The sequence below is a fragment of the Mercenaria mercenaria genome, chromosome 6, assembly GCF_021730395.1.
Source record: "Mercenaria mercenaria strain notata chromosome 6, MADL_Memer_1, whole genome shotgun sequence".
NCBI lineage: Eukaryota > Metazoa > Mollusca > Bivalvia > Venerida > Veneridae > Mercenaria > Mercenaria mercenaria.
In genome coordinates, this window is record NC_069366.1 from 10,090,956 (window position 1) to 10,111,676 (window position 20,721).

Genomic DNA, 20,721 nt, shown 5'->3' on the forward strand with positions numbered 1-20,721 from the left:
TCTCCATATTTTTCAAAATTGAGATATTGGTGCAGCTGAATCAGATCTGAAATGCCGTATGTCCTGACGCATCCCTTACTTACCTAGGTGGTCTAGTTTTCATGTACTGAAAATATCAAAATGTCGTATCTCCATATTTTAACCACCTTTTCCGAAACAGTATGTCTTATCTCAATCAGCCAATCTAGTACCAGAATGTTGTCACAATCAGCCAATCAAGTAACAGAATGTTGTCACGTGATAAAAAATGCTAAATCTGAAGTGTCGTATGTCCAAAACTTGAGTTCTGCATTAAAAAATAAAATGTCGTAAGTCCAAATCACACTGAACACTCACTATTAGAAACTATCATACCTACAAACAATTAAATCAAAATTTTGACTGAACAACAAAAACTGAAGCGAATTGAAAAGGCCAGACGTTGTCTATAGCTGCTTTGGAGTTTTCAAAATGGTTTTTATAGCAAAAAAGTTTTGGCGAGTTGAAACTTTAACTTCTATTTTCTTGAAAAGTGAAAATTGGTAGTTACGACAAATCGTTTTTCAAAACAGGCGATTTGTGTGGCAGAATTAAATCGAGGGCCATGTTTCTTTTAGTTGTTCAACACAGATGGGATGAAGAAATTAAAAAGATGTTACTTCTTTAATATTCAAGAATAACTGTTAAAAATGAGTAAGATTTTTGAAAAGGTATGTAAGCTTCCTTAGTACGCTGAAAATCGCCGCATCAGATATGGACATTGCACGTGCAATGAACACCATGTCAGCGTCTTTTATCTGCAGTGATAGACTAGTATTTGCAAGACACTCAGCCGTTCAGACGAAACTGATTATTCTATATAATAACTTAATGACGGACATGCTGATGTTTTAAAAATACGGATACCCTGTGCAAAGAACATTGAAACATGAGTACGGTGCATGTGCAATATAGAGAATAACAGGCTACTGTCTTTTGATATCAATGTTATCAGGTCGAGGCTGATATGGGCTGGAAGGGGTGGGGGAACCGAACATGAAACTCATACAAACTGCTTAGAAAACATATGTCTTCATCTCCTATTTCGTAAAAAATGTCTTCTGAAGCAAAAAATTAAATTTATATTTTACGGATTTGAAAATTCATCCGCCCCTGAAACATCTGAACGAAACAATACGGCAGCCATATTGAATTCAACTCCGACAATATTTTTGAATTTCTGATATTCTTGTAAAAAAATAACAATGAAATAATTTCTTACCTGGGTAAAAATCAAAAATCATCCTTTTGAATAAACCAGAACATGCTTTATTTCCATATTATACAACATTTGACTCAGACAACTACATGTCCAAAGCGCTGAAAATTTCACTTCCAGTTCCAGACTTTAAAGTTTTTAAAATCACTAAATTTACACTGATCCAAGAATTATAATTAACTGATTCAAGAATAATAATTAACACAAACACTTTTGCTAATACTTAATAAAATGTGCATGCCTTAAATAAGGCATAAATCAAGAATAAGTATATCATACATTGTCAAGTGTATTGTAAACCTTTCCAAGAGTTGATCCATGTAAACATTGTGATGTCATGATGAACGTTTCACAATGACGTCATTCAGTGCTATTGTCTGTGTGATAAAATTAGAGACAACCATATTCAAGGAAATGTATTGAGATTACAGAATCTATTTAGAAAAAAAGTTGTGCAACATCGAAACTGGACTCTGTAATAAAATTCAATCTGGAAGGAAACTGATGTAAAAACTAGTCCGTAAATATGGGAGGAGCTTAATTTTGGTATCAGGTTAATGACCTGATAACAAAATAAAATATCAGGCAAGTGATATCAGGCACTTTGCATAGTAGTTGCATGATAAATAACATTAGTACGTCTCGTGCAAGAATCATCAACACTAACAACAACAACTACCAAATCAACACATGTTATTTTAGTAATTTATTCAGTTTATGTATTTAGCCAATCAGTCCAAAGAAGTAGCCATTGGTAGAATAAAGGCCCGCCTTCTCTGTCGTAATATCCTCGCCCACCTTGTTAAAAGGGTTGAACGGGTAGGTCAAGGTCACGGTCTGCGAGAAGGGACCTTGTCTTGCAAAGCTCTGTTTATCGTACACATGATCAGGAAATTTTCTGAAGAATAAGTTGAGAAAATACATTAAAAACACAATTTGAAACTAATGCCGTATGTACTAGTAATGGGCCGATTAGCGGATATAATCGATTGACGGCTAGAAAAGTCCAACCGATTCCGATAATCGATTATGTTTTCTCAGAGTCGATAGCGGGTACGAATCTACACGGGTATGGACGAAGGTTTCCGAAGGGAAATGCGGTGCGTGAGAATTTATGTTTACCTAGAAATATCCGAAATATGGACTACCTGCATACATAACGGATAAAACAGAAGTATGCCGACAATCAAACGTTAGTATTTCGTTTCAGTTATCCAATGAAAATGGATTTAACATCTTACAGTTAGGCACAGCTGTTAACATGGCGGCGTCCATAGCGTCAATAAAAGTGGGGCAAAATAAATTAGAGAAACTTTGATAAATTTTCGTATTTCACAACGGTATGCCCGAGGGAATTTATCTGTTGAAACTGGACACTAATGCCGTCAAATTTCCGTGTCCATAATGTAATTTCAATGGAAAGAACTTTGGTGTTTTTATGCAGTTGCAGTTGTCATCGAGTTGTCATGATTTTTTTCTGCCGAAATTCCGTTTACCCAGTACCGCTGACCAGTGTACATATGGAAACAGATTAAACTCTGATTTTTATCTGATCATTTTTTACCAAGCTTTATGACATTGTTATATGCCATAGCAACAAGCAGTTGGAACATGGTGCTACTCAGTAGTGTCAGGCTATGGTAACCATTGTATCAAAATATTTATATTACCGAAAAATAACTGAATTCATTTAATGATTTTCTACAGTCACTATTTTTGTCAGCCAGAGAAAGACTGAAATATTTGTACTTCCTTGCTGTATGCTAGATATGTTACAGGTACAGGTATACCAGTCAACTGTCACAAATTACAGCTATGAGTCTATGATACATGTACACCAGATTGCAATTTATTGTTGTTTCCCTGTCTGCAACTAATTAGTCATTACTAAACAAATTTCTGTTTACCAGGAACCAGCTTTAAAACATCTGATTAATGGTAGTTCTTTATTTTTCAAAAGAGCATATGAACTTTAAGTAAAACAGTCATTTTAAAGACATGACTATCTGAATAAACAAGTATGAAAATAAATAACATTCAACTAATTATTTTTCCGATACATCGCATCGGTTTGCTAACCGATTCCAACCGATAATCGGTTGGAGTTTTCCAACCGATGTCCCATCACTAGTATGTACATATATGTGTAATAAAATGCTAAATTCATCTATACAGTAGACCCACATTCAGGAGAAACATACTACCATGTATAGTAAACGGAGGCTTGGGTAACATTCCCCTCTGGTTATTGTAGTTAAATATTTTAATAAAACAATGTTTTTCTGTAATAATGTTATTTGTTATACCTCACTTTTGTCTACAATGGTAAAATCCCATTACCCGAAAAAGAGATATTTTGACTATCAGAAACATTTTCAACCTTTTTGAAACGTGATCTAGCGAAAATGACTGTCAAGTCATGTGACCGCGCTGATATTACGAATGTCATATAAGGGCAAATAACTGCTTCATTTTTTTGGCCAAATGATTGCATTCCTTTTACACAATGTCATATTGTAATGACGTCACTATTCAAGGTGTACACAGGTGATTACCGCGCTAAAGATGAAACTGTTGTATTAAATGAATTAAAAACTTTTTAACAACTTTTCATGTGCTTAATTTTGTTCGGTATAATAAAAAAAATATCATATGACAGCGTGTGCGACATTGATATTGTCAACCCTCGAAACAGAATGTCACCACTCGGCTTTCGCCTCGGGTGACATTCTGCCCTCGGGTTGACAATATCAATGTCACACACGCTGTCATATGATATTTATATAATGTCGCAACGCCAACGCTAGATGTTTTTATGTAATAAACCTGTCAGTGTTCAATCTTGAATCTTTAATAGTCAAATATTCAAAGCTTAATGGTGTGGTGTAGTATAAGCGAAAAGTTGACAACAATCTTTACCCGTAGGAAGCGGACATGATGGTTGACCATTCCGGCGGATTCTTCTTATCGTTAAGCTTTGTCTCTGGTGGACACAGGGAATTGTAGCCTGCATATCCGGGGCATTTACGTACACTAAAAGTGAAACACATAGGTAATAACTAATAACACACTGGCTATGCATCAAAGTCGCCATCGAGAAAAAATAATCCGCTAAATTTTATTCCAAAATGAAGAAACGACAGTTTTCTGCCTTGAATAAAACTATTGTATAAGGAAGCTGTACAAAAATAAGGGCCAGCTGAGATTATATCTAATGGATTATCTTTAATGATGAGTACAATGAGCACTACTGTGGGTACTATGAGCGCATACAGCTCACAAGAATTCTTACATATGTATTTCTTGTACAACAAAAATAAAGCGAACATTGCATTCATAAGAAAGTAAAGGGACTCTAATTCCTATTCAACTGTTTAAGCAAATTAACGCACTCTAATTCGTGACACACTCTAATCTAAATGAGCATAACATCTCGATTGGTAAACTGCCTATTAATAAAATGCTCTAAAGTACTGAAAATAATGTCCGTAGATGCAATCCTGGATATGAAACAAAGGCAAAAATGAATAAGTATCATGTAACCTATATGATTTTTAGGGAGAAAGATTTTATTTATTTTGGGAACCATACATACGGTCTTGAATCATTCTTTACTTTATCAAATTTATTGCGTCAAAATGTAACTTACAAAACATTTGCAAGACCGTCAGTTCGCACTAGGTTCCTGATTATGTTCAGTCGACGTTCGTCCAAACCATTTTGTCTGGAAATTAAAAATAAGATGCTGTGCTCTATGACAATACACTGAAACAAACACTGAAAAGAATCCCGACTTTCAACAAATATTTTACGCATTTTAATGTAATAAAAACAAGAGCTGTCACTAATGGTGACAAATGCCCCCGCAGCACCTTGACCTTTGATCTGGTGACCCCAAAGTCAGTAGTGGTGGTGTACTCAATAAGTATTATCAGCATGTGAAGTTTGAAGGTCCTGGGTAAAGTGGTTCGCGAGTAAAGTGCCTGCATGCAAAATGTTAACGTTGGCCCCTGTGACCTTGACCTTTGACCTGGTGACCCCAGTCAGTAGGGTTGGTGCACTCATAAAGTACTATCAGCATGTAAAGTTTGAAGGTCCTGGGTGCAGTGGTTCGCGAGTAAAGTGCCTTCATGCAAAAAGTTAACGTTGGCCCCTGTGACCTTGACCTTGGACCTGGTGACCCCAAAGTCTGTAGCGGTAGTGTACTCAATAAGTACTATCAGCATGTGAAGTTTGAAGGTCCTGGGTTCAGTGGTTCGCGAGTAAAGTGCCTTCATGCAAAAAGTTAACGTTGGCCCCTGTGACCTTGACCTTTGACCTGGTGACTCCAAAGTCAGTAGGGGCAGTGTACTCAATAAGTACTATCAGCATGTGAAGATTGAAGGTCCTGGGTGCAGTGGTTCGCGAGTAAAGTGCCTTCATGCAAAAAGTTAACGTTGGCCCCTGTGACCTTGACCATTGACCTGATGATCCCAAAGTCAGTAGAGGTGGTATACTCAATAAGTACTATCAGCAGATGAAGTTTGAAGGTCCTGGGTGCTGTGGTTCGCAAGTAAAATGCCTTCATGCAGAAAGTTAACGTTGGCCCATGTGACCTTGACCTTTGACCTGGTGACCCCAAAGTCAGCAGAGATGGTGTACTTAATAAGTACTATCAGCATGTGAAGATTGAAGGTCCTGGGTGCAATGGTTCGCGAGTAAACTGCCTTCATGCAAAAAGTTAACGTTGGCCCCTGTGACCTTGACCTTTGACCTGGTGACCCCAAAGTCAGTAGGGGTGGTGAGCTCAGTAAGTACTATCAGCACGTGAAGTTTGAAGGTCCTGGGTGAAGTGGTTCGCGAGTAAAGTGCCTTCATGCAAAAAGTTAACGTTGGCCCCTGTGACCTTGACCTTTGACCTGGTGACCCCAAAGTCAGTAGGGTGGTGTACTCAATAAGTACTATCAGCATGTGAAGTTTGAAGGTCATGGGTGCAGTGGTTCGCGAGTAAAGTGCCTTCATGCAAAAAGTTAACGTTGTGACTAACGAACGAACAAACGAACGAACTAACGGACGGACAGTTGAAAACTAATATGCCTCCCTTCGGGGGCATAAAAATAAAACATTCAAAGAATACTAGTATATCGCAACCAAAAAAAAAATCATTTTGGTACATATCTGTTAAAACTTTTCGTTTAATCCAAACTTTGCGCATGCGCACTGATATTTTGGCTGAAAATTAATGAAGATGTTTTTTCCGGACGCATTTTTCCAAAGATTGAAGAAAACAAAAGCGTTATTTTTACCATTATTTCCGATTTCCATTTTAATTCTATTTTGTTTTGTGAAGCTGATTTTCAGAACTCCAGCAATTATCAGCTGTTCACAAAATCTGAGATAATGTTTACAACTATTTCTTTGATGCAAAGTTCCATAATAGTGATTTAGAATTTGACCTATGCAGATTCCAGGGATAAGCAAATTAGTTTTATGTACAAACCGAACGCAAACCCATGCCCAATAACTTTTAAACGGAAAATATTATTTTATTTTTAGCTTTTATTTTGTGCAAATTTCGAACTATTAATCACAAATTGCCAATTGAAAAAGGGCGATATATGGATATTGAACAAAATCAGAGACTCTGTCATTTGTGTAATTCCAATTCTCTAGGGGATGAGTTTCATTACTTATTTGAATGTAATTTTTTTAAATGATGACAGAAAGAAATACATTGCAGCTTATTACAGAATTCGCCCTAATGTTTACAAATTTGAGGAACTCATGAACAATAATAATAGACCAAAACTAAACTAGCTTTATTTTGCAAAATTATTTTGGCTGCTTTTCGATAGATTCATCCTCCATGTAAAATTTCTTTTGATTTAGATAATTTAGTAACTGTAATGTTAGGCAAAATATTTTCAAATCTGATACTTGTAACAATTAACTACATTATCTTATTATGTAAGAGCATACTGTTCATATGTTTATGTAACTGTTTCTTGACTGTTATATTTTGTTACTTGTGTTGTCATGATCACATGCATGTAATATGCCATGATCGAAAAATAAACTGAAATTGAAATTGGAAATAAATAGTTCACATAAATTCACCTTTTTGAATGAAATACTGCACGTTAGAAAATTAAACTAAAAAGTGGTGTTTGTTTTAGGCAGAAACGAAAGCGGGGAATACTGGAAACATTTTGAAAAAAAGTGCCAAAAATGTCAGGGAAACGATATGTTTGTGGAATCGGATGGAAATGCTTCTAATTTATTAATTATGCCGTTTTATTATTTAGTATGTTGTGAAAAAAAAAATTCTCTACTTTTGCTACTTAATGTAGAGATTACGCATGTATTTTTTTCCCGCTGAATCCCGGACTCGGGCGCCAACGGATATCAGGGCGATGCCTCACTATGTTCCTTCACCAATATGTTTTAACTTGTTTACAGGTTTTTGTTCATATCTCTACTACTTGTATGTCAGTAGATGTTTCATTTTAGTGACTGTGTTATTTGAACGCGACTATGATGTGGTTGACAGAAATATGCCACCATACGCGAGTGTTAATACTGATTTTTGTCCTTTACTGAATAGGAGATGCGGTATGCTATCCCCCTTCTTGGTAGGGAGACAATTAGGCCATTCAAAAAGTTGAACCCGGACCCAATTTTTAGCAAGGCAAGTTATATACCAAAATGTTCGTAAAGGTCTGAAGTTTATCAGACTGCCGGCATAAACTGGCATAAATGGTGGCGATCTGAGAGATCTAAGATGGCGTCCAAGATGGCCGCCACAAAAGTAATGAAGACTACAATGTTTAAACACACCATCATGTCTATATTTTCATAATTTTTTTTTTTATCTTTTTAACATAAATTGCCAAAAATTATTATGCAGATTAAAGGTCAAAACGTCAAATAATCATAAAACTCAAATATCGGATAAATAAAAATATATATTTAGCATATGATTTTAGGACAATTTTCAGATTTCATAAGTTTTTATGCAAAAACATTCTCGGTGAACAGTACTCAGGGTACCGTGAATACTACTCATTGAGCAGTACTCACAGTACCGTGAACACTACTCAGTGAGCAGTACTTACAGTACCGTGAATACTACTCCGTGAGCAGTACTCACGGTAATGTGAACACTACTCAGTGAGCAGTATTCACGGTAATGTGAACACTACTCAGTGAGCAGTACTCACGGTGCCGTGAATACTACTCAGTGTGCAGTACTCACGGCACCGTGAACACTACTCAGTGAGCAGTACTCACGGTAATGTGAACATTACTCAGTGAGCAGTTCTCACAGTGCCGTGAACACTTCTCAGTGAGCAGTACTCATGGTAAAGTGAACACTACTCAGTGAGCAGTATTCACGGTGCCATGAACCCTACTCAGTGAGCAGTACTCACGGTACCGTGAACACTAATCAGTGAGCAGTACTGACGGTGCAGTGAACATTACTCAGTGAGCAGTACTTACGGTGATGTGAACACTACCCAGTGAGCAGTACTCGCAATGCTGTGAACATTACTCAGCGAGCAGTACTCACGGCGCCGTGAACACTACTCAGTGAGCAGTACTCACGGTACCGTGAATACTAATCAGTAAGCAGTGCCGTGAACACAACTCAGTCAGCAATACTCACAGTACAGTACCGTGAACACTACCCAGTAAGTAGTACTGACAGTGCTGTGAACACTACTTAGTCTAGATGATCAATGTTCTGTGAAAAGTACTCAAAGCTGTGATCACTCCACACTGATCATTAGCAATGATCACTGAGAAATTGTAACCCCAGCACACTTACAGTCCTTACCACACTAAAAAGGGACACCGTTGTAAAAAAAAGTGACCGTGCGACCACATACACGCATCACAGAATCAATGCCCTTCTCTAACGAACAATGGGCGACATTTTTGTCAACCTACCATATCCCCTTTTGGGAAAGGTTATTAGTCAATTATTAAACATAATGTTTGAAGAAATAGTTTATATATGGCATCTTTCTTACGTTTAAGCAGGGTAATAGTGTTTATTTTTTTCAGTTTTCACATGTAAAACCGAATATGATTTTATATTTTTTTAGAAAATATGACGATGTTTATTTTTTCTGCTCCTGTAAAACTGATTTATTAGACTTCTAATTATTTCAGTGACACATCGTCGAAACGTTTTATAAACGTTTAATAATGTTCTATCAAGGTGCATATATATGTATTTACTATCGTTCTCGTTTTAGTTCATTAATTTTCCTTATAAGGAAAGTAGGTTAAATTTACGTACCTGACCTGTGCTTATATAAGGCACAGAATAGGCGGGAATAGGTTATTTGAGGTTCAACGGGCAAACGGTTTTGTTCTATTGATTTCCCTCCCGCCCACCCGTACGTTTAATTATCATTTTTGTTTTATCTCGCATTAGTTTAAAGAGACTGAGTTTTCATAAATAACAATGCTTTGCTAATAACATAAATTTAGTAAATATATTATTATTTTCCAAAGTATTTGATAAGTTCACGGGCTATGTTTATGTTCTCTCGTATACGGATTACATAATAGTATTAATTCACTGTTTGTTTCATTCTTTGTCTAAAATTAGAATTCATTATTTGTTAAGTAAAAATAATGTTAATTTTTACTAATTTGTGGTTTAATGGATTCGATGTATACATATACTGTAATTTGCTTTCTCTTTTGTAGATAAACGAATTTTTGTCGTTTACAAGTTGTGAGAGGATTTACGTTTATATTGGATAAGAGAGGATGGTTTCTGAGACATTTCTTTTATTTATTCTGTTTCTCAACTTATGTTAAGTGCATGGACACAACAACACAATCAGTGTTTTCCTGGATACAGAAGCCATCGGTTGGATGTGGTTAGTGAGTTAGAGTGGTATACTGGGACAGTACTTTGATACATCTTGTATCATGATTTTTCCGTATAATTTATTTGTATAAGTGCATGGACACACTTACCACATTCTGTGGATATTTTTTTTTTTCACCCAATACCATTGTGTACGAGTGAATAATATGTTTAATAATTGAAATAAATTAGTTTGCCTGTTGACCACTCCTATCTTTTGTTTGTTGTTTATTATTCAAAGGTTACTTGAGTTAGATGGTAAATTATTTATGTTTGTCTGAATGGAATGAAAGAAAACATAATTCAAGTTATGCAAAAATATACTCTTATCTTTGCTTGAGGCAATATGCGCACAATAACTGAATAGCATTGACAACCTGTCTATGGATAATACGACATTATTCGTGTCCACGATAACAAATATAAATAAATGTACTAGTTAATATACAGAATTTAAAACAATTACCGTAAATGAACCAAATATGTAGCTATTTTGATGTTCTGACCTCATAATGGATAAAATATCCCTATCCTTGGGGGAATACAAAACATAAAATAAAACTAGAAACTGACCACAACATTTGTTTTTCATACCTGCATAACTTGAAGAAGAAAACTAGACACATGCATCAATATGTATCAACTTATTCAAGTACTCATGGTAATGCGCATATAAAGTCACATTAGTATGACTACCTTTTACAACAGTTTTACTGTAAAGCACCAATAATTGCCATTCTTTGTATCAGATAATCCTTTTGTGCCATTCTTTGAATTCTTTCAAAAGGATTTATAAATTCTAATTTTCAAAACTACAAATTGGTGATAATGAATGGGTAAAATTTGTATTTTTAGCAGGAATCTGACCTTTTGACATATTTTTTTACGTTTAAATGTAACAATTTAAATGTTTTACAATTCATGAAAGGTGTGTTGCAATAATTCTACAAAACAATGCACGCCAGCAGTTTATTTCATCAAAAGTGAATGAAGAAAACCTTATTTTTTTTTCATTTTTTTGGCGGCCATCTTGGATTTCTCAGCTCGCCACCATTTATGCCAATTTATGCCGGTGTAATGAAGTATTTCGACCCCCATAGAATATCGACCCCCCGGTCATTATTCTATAGAAAATGTGACTCCTTTCCTGTAAAATATTGACTACCCTTATAAAAAACTGACTCCCTTTGAAAACTCTATAGAATAACGACCCCCGGTCATTATTCTATAGAAAAACTGACCCCTCCAAGTAAAATACTGACTCCCTAAAGATGACTCCCTTCGAATCTCATAGAATAACGATCCCGGTTATTATTCTATAGAAAAAGTGACTCCTTCCATGTAAAATACTCACTGCCGAAATTAGTACATTCGAACTCTCATACAATATCGATTCCCGGACATTATTCTATTTAAAAAAGTTACTCTTTCCGTGTAAAACACCGGCTCCTAAAAAGACTTTCGACGAAAATATCTATTAAAAAGTGATCCCCACCAAACCTAACGGACAATTTTACTAGATCTACAACTCTAATACCCTCCATTGCCAATAGTTAACATTTTGATTGTACTACTACTACTGGTGCCGCTACTTCTATTGCTATTACTACATGTACTTCTTCTTCTTCTTCTTCTTCTACTACTACTACTTCTACTACTACTACTACAACTGCTACTACTGATACTACTATACCTGCTTCCACTAATACGTCTTGTACATCTACCTCTTCTTCTCCTGCTGCTGTTGTTGCTGTCACTTATTCCTCTGCTGCTGCTGCAACTGCCACTTCCACTGCCACTGCCACTGCCACTACCACTACCACTACTTTCTATTGTTGCCGCTACCGTACTTTACTGCCACTGCTAAGTATTGCAACTTGTATTAATACTAAGTTCTTTGCTAGCAGTTTCTTGTGCAGTTTTCTTCTGAAGAATTACTTCATACCGAAGTTTGCAGGGATTATTGACACTGGTGTGTTTTGTGAACATATTGTGAATTGTTATTTTCCTGAAAAAAATGTATACACCAAGATACAGCGTCTAGAAATAGAATCCCTTTTCCCGTTGCGGAATGCTCTGATTTCTGTGTCAAGTGATGGTATCTGGGGCTAATGGTCAAACGGAAGAACGGACGGACGGACAAGGGCAAATCTATATGCCCCCCTCCCCCGAGTGGGGGCATAAAATGCAGCAATTAGGCCTTAGATACATGAGTTATCACTAAATTTGACCAAATGACCGGGGGTCGTTTTTTTATGGGAGTCAATATTCTTCGTGAGGTTCAGTTTACTTCACGTGGGGGAGTCATAGTACTATGATCTGGAGGTCATAATACTATGACCGGGGGGGTCACTTTTTCTATAGAATAATGACCGGGGGGTCATTATTCTATGGGGGTCGAAATACTTCATTACACCGGCACTTTCAGAATCTAGAAACTTTTACGAACATTTCGGTATATAACATGCCTTGTTAAAAATTGGGTCCGGGTTACCCCTAGAAATAGTGGACTTTCTAGGCCGAAGTCACCCTACCATCTTTATTTACACTTCATGTACTTCCTTCTATACAGAAGACTGTAGTCAGGAAACTAAGGTAATAATGTTCAAGTACTGTTTCACAATATTTGTAATGTTTATGAGTTTACGGAAAGCAGATGCCCGACATGACCAAGAGGAAAAACAGTCAAATACTATTCACCTGTTGTTGAGCAACTTCTTCTTACGCGGACTTCTATGCTGGTTCGTTGGGTATCTTGACTGCAGCCTGTCCCACAACACGGCATCTTGCCATTCTTCAGTACTCGCCTCGTACCGTTTTGCATAGAGTCTAACCATGTCCGCCTTCGGGTCCAAAGAGGTGGGTGGTTCGGGCTGTGAGAAAAAAATGGTAATCAATTTAAAGTTGTATATGTTCAGACGTACAATAATTATTACTAGTATATTTTTTATTATTTTAAAACATTGGCGATATCCCTTTGACTACTCAAACGAGTCTGCACAAACTTTCATTTACTGAAGTAAAAAAGAGTAATGTTCTTAGATGTTAAGAACTTGTTCGGACTGTTCTAAACCTGGTACAGACAGAACTGCCACGGGGTAAATATTTACAACAATGGAAAGCAGATCTTTTTTCTTATCCACTATGGATACTCTAAAGGACTGGGTACCAAATATTCAAGCTATTTAATTCCTCTGAAAACAATTCAGAAGAGCACTCTAGAATTTAAGAACACCGTCCCATGTTGTCATAGGAACATTCTGCACGTATACTCTTTATGTCTATGGAGTGAAAAAGAGTGACTGTTATGAAATACGGACTGGTTATTACTAAAACCTGGTGCAGACAGAGCAAGTACAAAAATGGAAAAGTAATTATTGGTTCCATAACAGCAGTGAGTACCAGAGCTTACTGAACAATCTACTACATTATACCTTTGACAGCAATTTAGAAGACTACGCTTAAACTTTAGAAGTGTTCAGAGTACTCACTGTGAAAAGAATATGGCCCAAAGTGTCCAGTATGTCTAGATGTACAATTAATATAAATCTGATATTAAAAATATTTGACTTATTTTACTTTTTCGAAAACAAAATCAGCTCGTAGAGTTTTAAAGTTATCAACGCTTTTTTTCTTTCTCTCAAGAATAAATACCTTTTCAAGTTGTAGATCGCATTCGGCTGCTGCCTTTTGTGCGAACGTGGTGTATCTATATTTGTTGTAAAGTTTTTCCATTGTTTCCATGTCCATAGGTCCAAATTTCGTGTCAGTCACCTTTAATGTAATAAACTATATAACTACTAGCATACAGCATGGTTGTCTTCGTGTTAAATGGAACTGATTTTTTTGCGCGCGCTACTAATAGAACGGTCAGACAATGAAAGTAGTCCGGCTACATGTACAATACAATTCGGAATTTGTTTTCTGCTTGTTCGTATTTACTTGTGTAATAAAAGCCGTATTTTTTACAGAAATTATATAAGTATAAAAAAATACTACAATATCCTTAGAACATCCATTTACTAATCCGCAAACTAACTGTATTAAACAAATAATAATTAAAATGAAACTAGTTCGTTTATGGTGTTCGTTTCATAGCAAAGCAAAAAGTACATACTATGTTTTGCAAGCTTCTGCTTGTACATGGCAACTTTACACCAGAAACAGGGCGTGGCTTGGCGGGAGCTGGGAGCGCAGGTGGATGCGGTATATGCTGAGCTACTCTTTTCCGTCCAAACTCACTCTGTTCACCTTGTCTACAAGAAAATTATGTTTATTTTTGAAACACGATGTAAAGGGCCTTCGTTTCATTTATGTAGGCAGCGCACGAATATTCCATGCACAACACCGTGTCACGCTTTGAAAATTATAGACGAAGGCGTTGAAATACTCCAAGGAACGCTGATGTAGTATCGAAAAGTAACAGATATTTTGTTGTTATAAGCGAAAAAGTTCATTTTTTTTCGGGTAATATTTTCATTATTTTCAATGTTAAAAAAACCCTTTTTTTCTGTGGAATTTCATGGGATGTATCCATTACTTACTTAAAGGACAGTTGAAGAATTACGTATATTGTAGCAAAACGCGATGGCACGATGATGAAATCGCGATGGTGCGATGGTACGATGGTGAAATGTCGATGTAATATCGCGTTTTCATCATCGTACCATCGCGTTTTCACCATCGCACCATCGTGCCATCGCGTTTTCACAATCGTACCATCGCGTTTTCACCTTTGTGCCATCGCGTTATCATCATCGTACCATCGTGGTTTCATCATCGTACAATCGCGTTTTCACCATCGTACCATCGTGTTTTCACCATCGTACCATCGCGTTTTCACCATCGTGCCATCGCGTTATCATCATCGTACCATCGTGGTTTCACCATCGTACCATCGCCTTCCGGTTAGAAATGTGTAGTCCCGTACACTTGTATTTTTGTCAACAATAGATGAATGTATCTCAATGCATTTTGTGAGAAGAAATTAACCATTTAGATTCTGCTGTTTTGCAAAATGTTTTACAAAATGTTCAGTGCTCAGTTCATTAAAACTGTAAAATCTTCAAGGCCACGTCCTTTGTATTTCATGTATGCATGACAGTAAATGAAAATCTGGGTGTAATATTCACATGGTATAATTCAAACTCGGCTTATTCTTGTTAGGATGTAGAAGGTTCATAGTGTAATGTGAAAATGAGATTGTATCAAGCCTGTATTTTACTGACACATATACTGTACCACTGCGCATTACCACCGGAAAGCGATGGTACGATGGTGAAAATGCGATGGTACGATGGTGGTAATGCGATGGTACGATGGTGAAAACGCGATGGTACGATGATGAAAACGCGATGACACGATGGTGAAAACGCGATGGTACGATGATGAAAATGTGATGGTACGATGATACGATGGTGAAAACGCGATGGTACAATGATGAAAACGCGATATTACATCGACATTATTTCACCATCGTACCATCGCACCATCGCGATTTCGTCATCGTGCCATCGCGTTTTCACCATCGTACCATCGTTGTTTCATCATCGTGCCATCGCGTTTTCGTCATCGTACCATCGTGCATCCGCGGTTTAGTATTAAATAAAAAGTCACGATTGTCCAAACGGAACACCGTAGTAAGGATATAACTTAGGGAAATGAACGGGCGTATAATGTAGTCTGATAAACAACCAAACTTATGTTAATTCTAACAAATTGCAATTTTTAGTTAGTGGGTGGGTCAGAATAAAATCAGAATCGAATTAGATAATTATCTTTATTTATTTTTTGTTTTATTTTGTTAGAAACTTCCGATTTCATGTTAATGTTTTAGAAATGTCGTATGTCTTCATGTGTCTAAAAAAATAATTATTTTCATTATAGTTATTTTGGGATACTCGTGGAATCATAGAATCAGTTACTTCTGCAGCAGGCTATAGTAAACATTTAATTTATATAACTTTAAGGATTTTTTTCGTAATTTTAGACAATTTTAAATCACATTTCGACCTTCTGGCAAATCATCCTGGAAGCACTTAAACGCGATACTTGTATTTGCCGGATTTCTCAATGTGGGTTATACCTTATCTAAAATATAGAAAAATAACAAACCCATATTGAAAATATCTCTGTGGTCCAACTACCCTGGTGCTTCATTTACACTAATTTACCCTGTTTCTGTTAACATTATTACGACCACTTATTACGTTGAAGGAAAAAAATCGTGTACGGAAATGAAGAAGCCTACCTGTATGACATTTTAGATTCAGCTGGATACATACAGGGCAATGTTTTGTATCTGATGAACGGCATGCGTGGTATCTCACCCCTGTAGCACATCTTATACGTCGACTCGGCTATCCCTGGTACTGTACACATTGTTTTTTTCTCTATTTTTCTTCCTTCAGTAGATCTACTTTACTACTGACAGACACGCCAGCACCTCCATGTCTTGCATCTGCAGGCCAGCTGTAACGTCATTTGTTGCCATGGCGCTTACGTAAAATGTTGTCAGTGACGTAATTTTCAAGACGTCATGATGTAAACACGACGCCAAATGTTTTAAAAGTCTCATTAAAATCTGTTATATGCTATTGATCCCCTCAAGTTCTTGACATAAAATGATGGAATTTAGTTTACGTGCATATCTTTTTAACAGGATTCGGCTTAATTATTATAACAAATCCGCCAATTTAGCTCAATATATTGTTAAGGGGACTACTAACAGGGAGACCGCATGGTAGAACCCAAGGAGTGGCGTATATTCTAAGGGGTTCTAGACTCAAGATTCTATTATGAGAAAATAAGGCATCAAGGAACTAATGTTATAAAGAATCATAGTAAATACCGTAATTGGAATACTGAGACAATCCGAAGTTTATTAAACCCCAGAAACCGAGCAAAAAAAAAGCCCCAAACAAACAAACAGTTCAACCAAGATTTAGAGCCTACTAGTATCCTTTTAATAGTCCACATTTGTTTAACAAAATTATGAAGATCAATAAGTTTTTATAAAAGTTAGGAGCGATTCTTTAAGCCACTGGTACGGCGTTGCTCGGAGGTGTGTGATGGCACGAACTTGGAGCAGAAGATCTAAAATCTCATTTTTTGATAAAAGTTATAATAATAATAATAATAATAATAACTTTATTTAAAGAAGGTAACACATAAAGATATAACAGTGTTAGAACATATTAAACATCTTAAATTTCAATGTGGCCTTCTGTAATATTAATAAAAACAGTTCAACACACAAAAATAGATTAAAACCAATTATCTAATTATAATATAAGACAGAATTAGAATGATAAACATTTAAATACAGCATTCACTCTTGACAAACACTCCATTTAATTAGAAAAAAATATGTATACAATCATAAAAAGTAAAATCACTCAGATATGCATTCACCCATTAAAAGAAAATAAATAAATAGCAATTGCAGAGAAAAAAAAGGTGTAGCTTATTCAGGTCCTAATAAGTATCTTTTGTACTTGCTTTTGAAAGAAGTAAGTGAATCCACACAACGAATATTTTGTGGAATGATATTCCATACTTTAGCACTATTATAGCCAAATGATCTTTTCATATAATTCGTGCGACATTTAGGTATTAAAATATCATTATGTACAACTGATCTAAGGCCATAAATTTCATTGCTGGAAAATGTTACAATATCAGATATGTAAGATGGTACCAGACTTTTTATAGTTTTAAATATCATTACTCCAGTATGGTATTTGCACCGATCAGAAAATTTCATCCATCCGAGTTCTTTTAACATTTCGGATTTATTTGTCTGCAGTTCTTTATTTAAAACAATCCTAGCAACTCTTCCTTGAAGTGCAAAAATCTTATTTAATGAGCCTTTACTGCATGTAGACCAAATTGTACAGCAGTAATCTAAAACAGACAAAATATATGCATTGTAGAAAAATTTTTTTTCATATCCTCTGTTAAAAAATATACAATCCTCTTCAATAGTGCAATTTTTGAATTAACTTTCAAACATATTTTATCTATTTGTATATTCCACGAAAGTGTATTGTCGATATAGATTCCTAAAACTTTTTGAACTGTTACATTTTCTATGATAGATCCACCAATAGTTAAGTTCAAATTGCTGCAGTTGCGCTTCTTGTGTTTTGTACTTATAAGCATACATTTTGTTTTTGATGGGTGTAACAGCATGTTGTTTGAAAAACACCATTTTTCGATTTTATCTAAATTTTCTTGGAGTTTACTTTCAACAATTTTCATATCATAATCAGATTCATATATTGTCGAGTCATCAGCGTATAGATCAATATTACCTTCGTTTGTTGATAATGCTATGTCATTGATATAAAGTAAAAATAACAGGGGACCGAGAATTGGCCCTTGTGGAACGCCGGAACTAACTGTCATTTGTTCGGATCTGAAGTTACCAACTTTAATCAACTGTTTCCTGTTGGATAAATACGACTGGAATAATTTAATTGTACTATCTGTAAATTTATATAATCTTAGTTTATGTAGCAAAATAGAGTGATCAACAAGATCAAATGCTTTCCTTAAGTCAAGAAATACAGCACCTACGTATTTTCCAGAATCTACGTCTTTTAACCAGGCATCTATTAATCGCGTAAGAGCTGTATGGCATGAATGATTGGGTCTAAATCCTGACTGAGTTTCGTGAATGATGTTAAATGTTTTGAAAAAAGATTGCATTTGAATCGCTATATGTCTTTCAAATATTTTAGATATTGTCGGTAAAATTGAGATAGGGCGATAGTTGTTTGGATCTTTGTTTCCTTGTTTAAATACTGGAACAACAAATGCATCTTTTAAAGAATCTGGAAACGTACATATATCGATACTTTTGTTTATCAAAAAAGCAATTGCAGACGTGATATAGTCATCACAATATTTAAGTATATTAGGACCAATGCCGTCTAATCCCGTTGATTTATTAGTATCTAATTTATCTATAATTTTTTTAACTTCAAATGCCGATATTGGTTCAATATTAAATATGTTAAACTTCAATTTGTTGTCTAGATACTTTTCCAAAATTGAGAAATTATTTGTTACAAATTCTGTCTTCTTAACGATATTTGATATATTAATGAAATGACTGTTCAGTGCATTCAATATATTTGAAGGCTCATCGATAATGTTTTCATTGATAACCAGTTTTGATGGCAATGATATGCCATTTTCTTCTGTATTGTTATTTGATATATTTCTTATATTTTTCCACAAATAGCTTGGATTTTTATTATCTTTTATTGAAATGTTATATATATTCTTTTTACTTTTCTTTATCATGGATGAAATTTTGTTCCGCAAAATCTTGTATTCATTAAATTTTTTATCCTTATGTAGCTTATCCCGTTGAATAATTGCTTTTTTGATATCTTCTGTAAACCACGAAGGTTGTATGACGCGTTTTACCCTTTTCGTTTTCATAGGTGCATGTTTTATCAGGATGTTGTTTAATATAGAATAAAGAAAATGTAGTGATTTATTGGGGTCAGAGAATGTTTCTATCAAGTGAAATGGTGCAGTTGATAAGTCGTCCCGAAAACTGGCTTCATCAAACTTTTTGAAAGACCTGTACGTTATTGTTTTGTGACTATCTTGATTTTCATTAGTGTGTTTCATCGATCTCGTGAAACATATTGGGTAATGATCACTGATATTGTAGTTTGGCACCAATATTTCACTTATATATTCACATTGTGTAGTATATATATGATCAATAATAGTAGAACTTAGTTTTGTTATTCGTGTTGGGATTTTAATAAGTTGATTAAAACCGAATTTCATTATTACATCCTGCCATTTTTTATTTGTGAATTTTTTTGAGAGGACAGTATCAAGACTATATTACAAGATATTGTTAAAATGTGAAACGTTAAAAACAAAAGTATCTTCTAATGTTGTTAGTACATGTAAGAGGTTAGGCTAGCTTTGTAGGCTGTCACTGACCTTCATAGTATATGGCAGGTCATTCTAGAGTCTGATCCGATGGGAAAAGAAAGAGGTCATCTGATGCCCAGTTCTTGAATATGATAGGATATATAATAATTAAGATTTCTAGCTCACTGTGATCTGCAATAACTATGTTGTTTGTAATTGTATACATCACGCTTAGAGATAGTTGGTTTCTGTGCTGTTTTAAGTGTTGGCTATTTGAGTTGTTTTAGCATTGATGTTACACCACTAGAGAAGTCGCCAAATATATATCTTGCTGTGGCTCTTTGCACTCTTTCTATTTTTAGCTCACCTGTCACGTAGTGACAGGGTGAGCTTTTGTGATCGCCCTCCGTCCATCCACCATTTCTTGTGAACATGATAGAGACCATATTTTGCAATCAATTTTAATAAAACTTGCAAACAACTTGTATAGGCATAATATCTCGGTTCCTTTCGAAAACTGGCCATCTCATCATGGGTTCCAGAGTTATGGCCCCTTAAAGGGCCAAAATTTGCTATTTTTGGCTTGTAAACACGATAGAGACCACATTTTGCAATTGATTTTAATAAAACTTGCACACAACTTGTACTGGCATATCTCGGTTCTTTCGAAAACTGGCCAGATTCCATCATGGGTTTCAGTGTTATGGCCCCT

General features: G+C 35.5%; 1 protein-coding gene across 1 annotated transcript; it reads right to left on the minus strand.

Annotated features, from left to right (window-relative positions):
- Positions 1-1,960: 1,960 nt before the first annotated feature.
- Positions 1,961-16,589, minus strand: LOC123550322 (uncharacterized). Its single transcript, XM_045338751.2, has 7 exons — positions 16,354-16,589; positions 14,221-14,359; positions 13,758-13,877; positions 12,804-12,976; positions 4,887-4,961; positions 4,157-4,270; positions 1,961-2,135 (listed from the first exon to the last, which is right to left on the minus strand). The coding sequence occupies exons 1-7, from the start codon at positions 16,482-16,484 to the stop codon at positions 1,961-1,963; spliced, it is 927 nt and encodes a 308-aa protein (XP_045194686.2). The 5' UTR covers positions 16,485-16,589.
- Between the last annotated feature and the right edge of the window lie 4,132 nt (positions 16,590-20,721).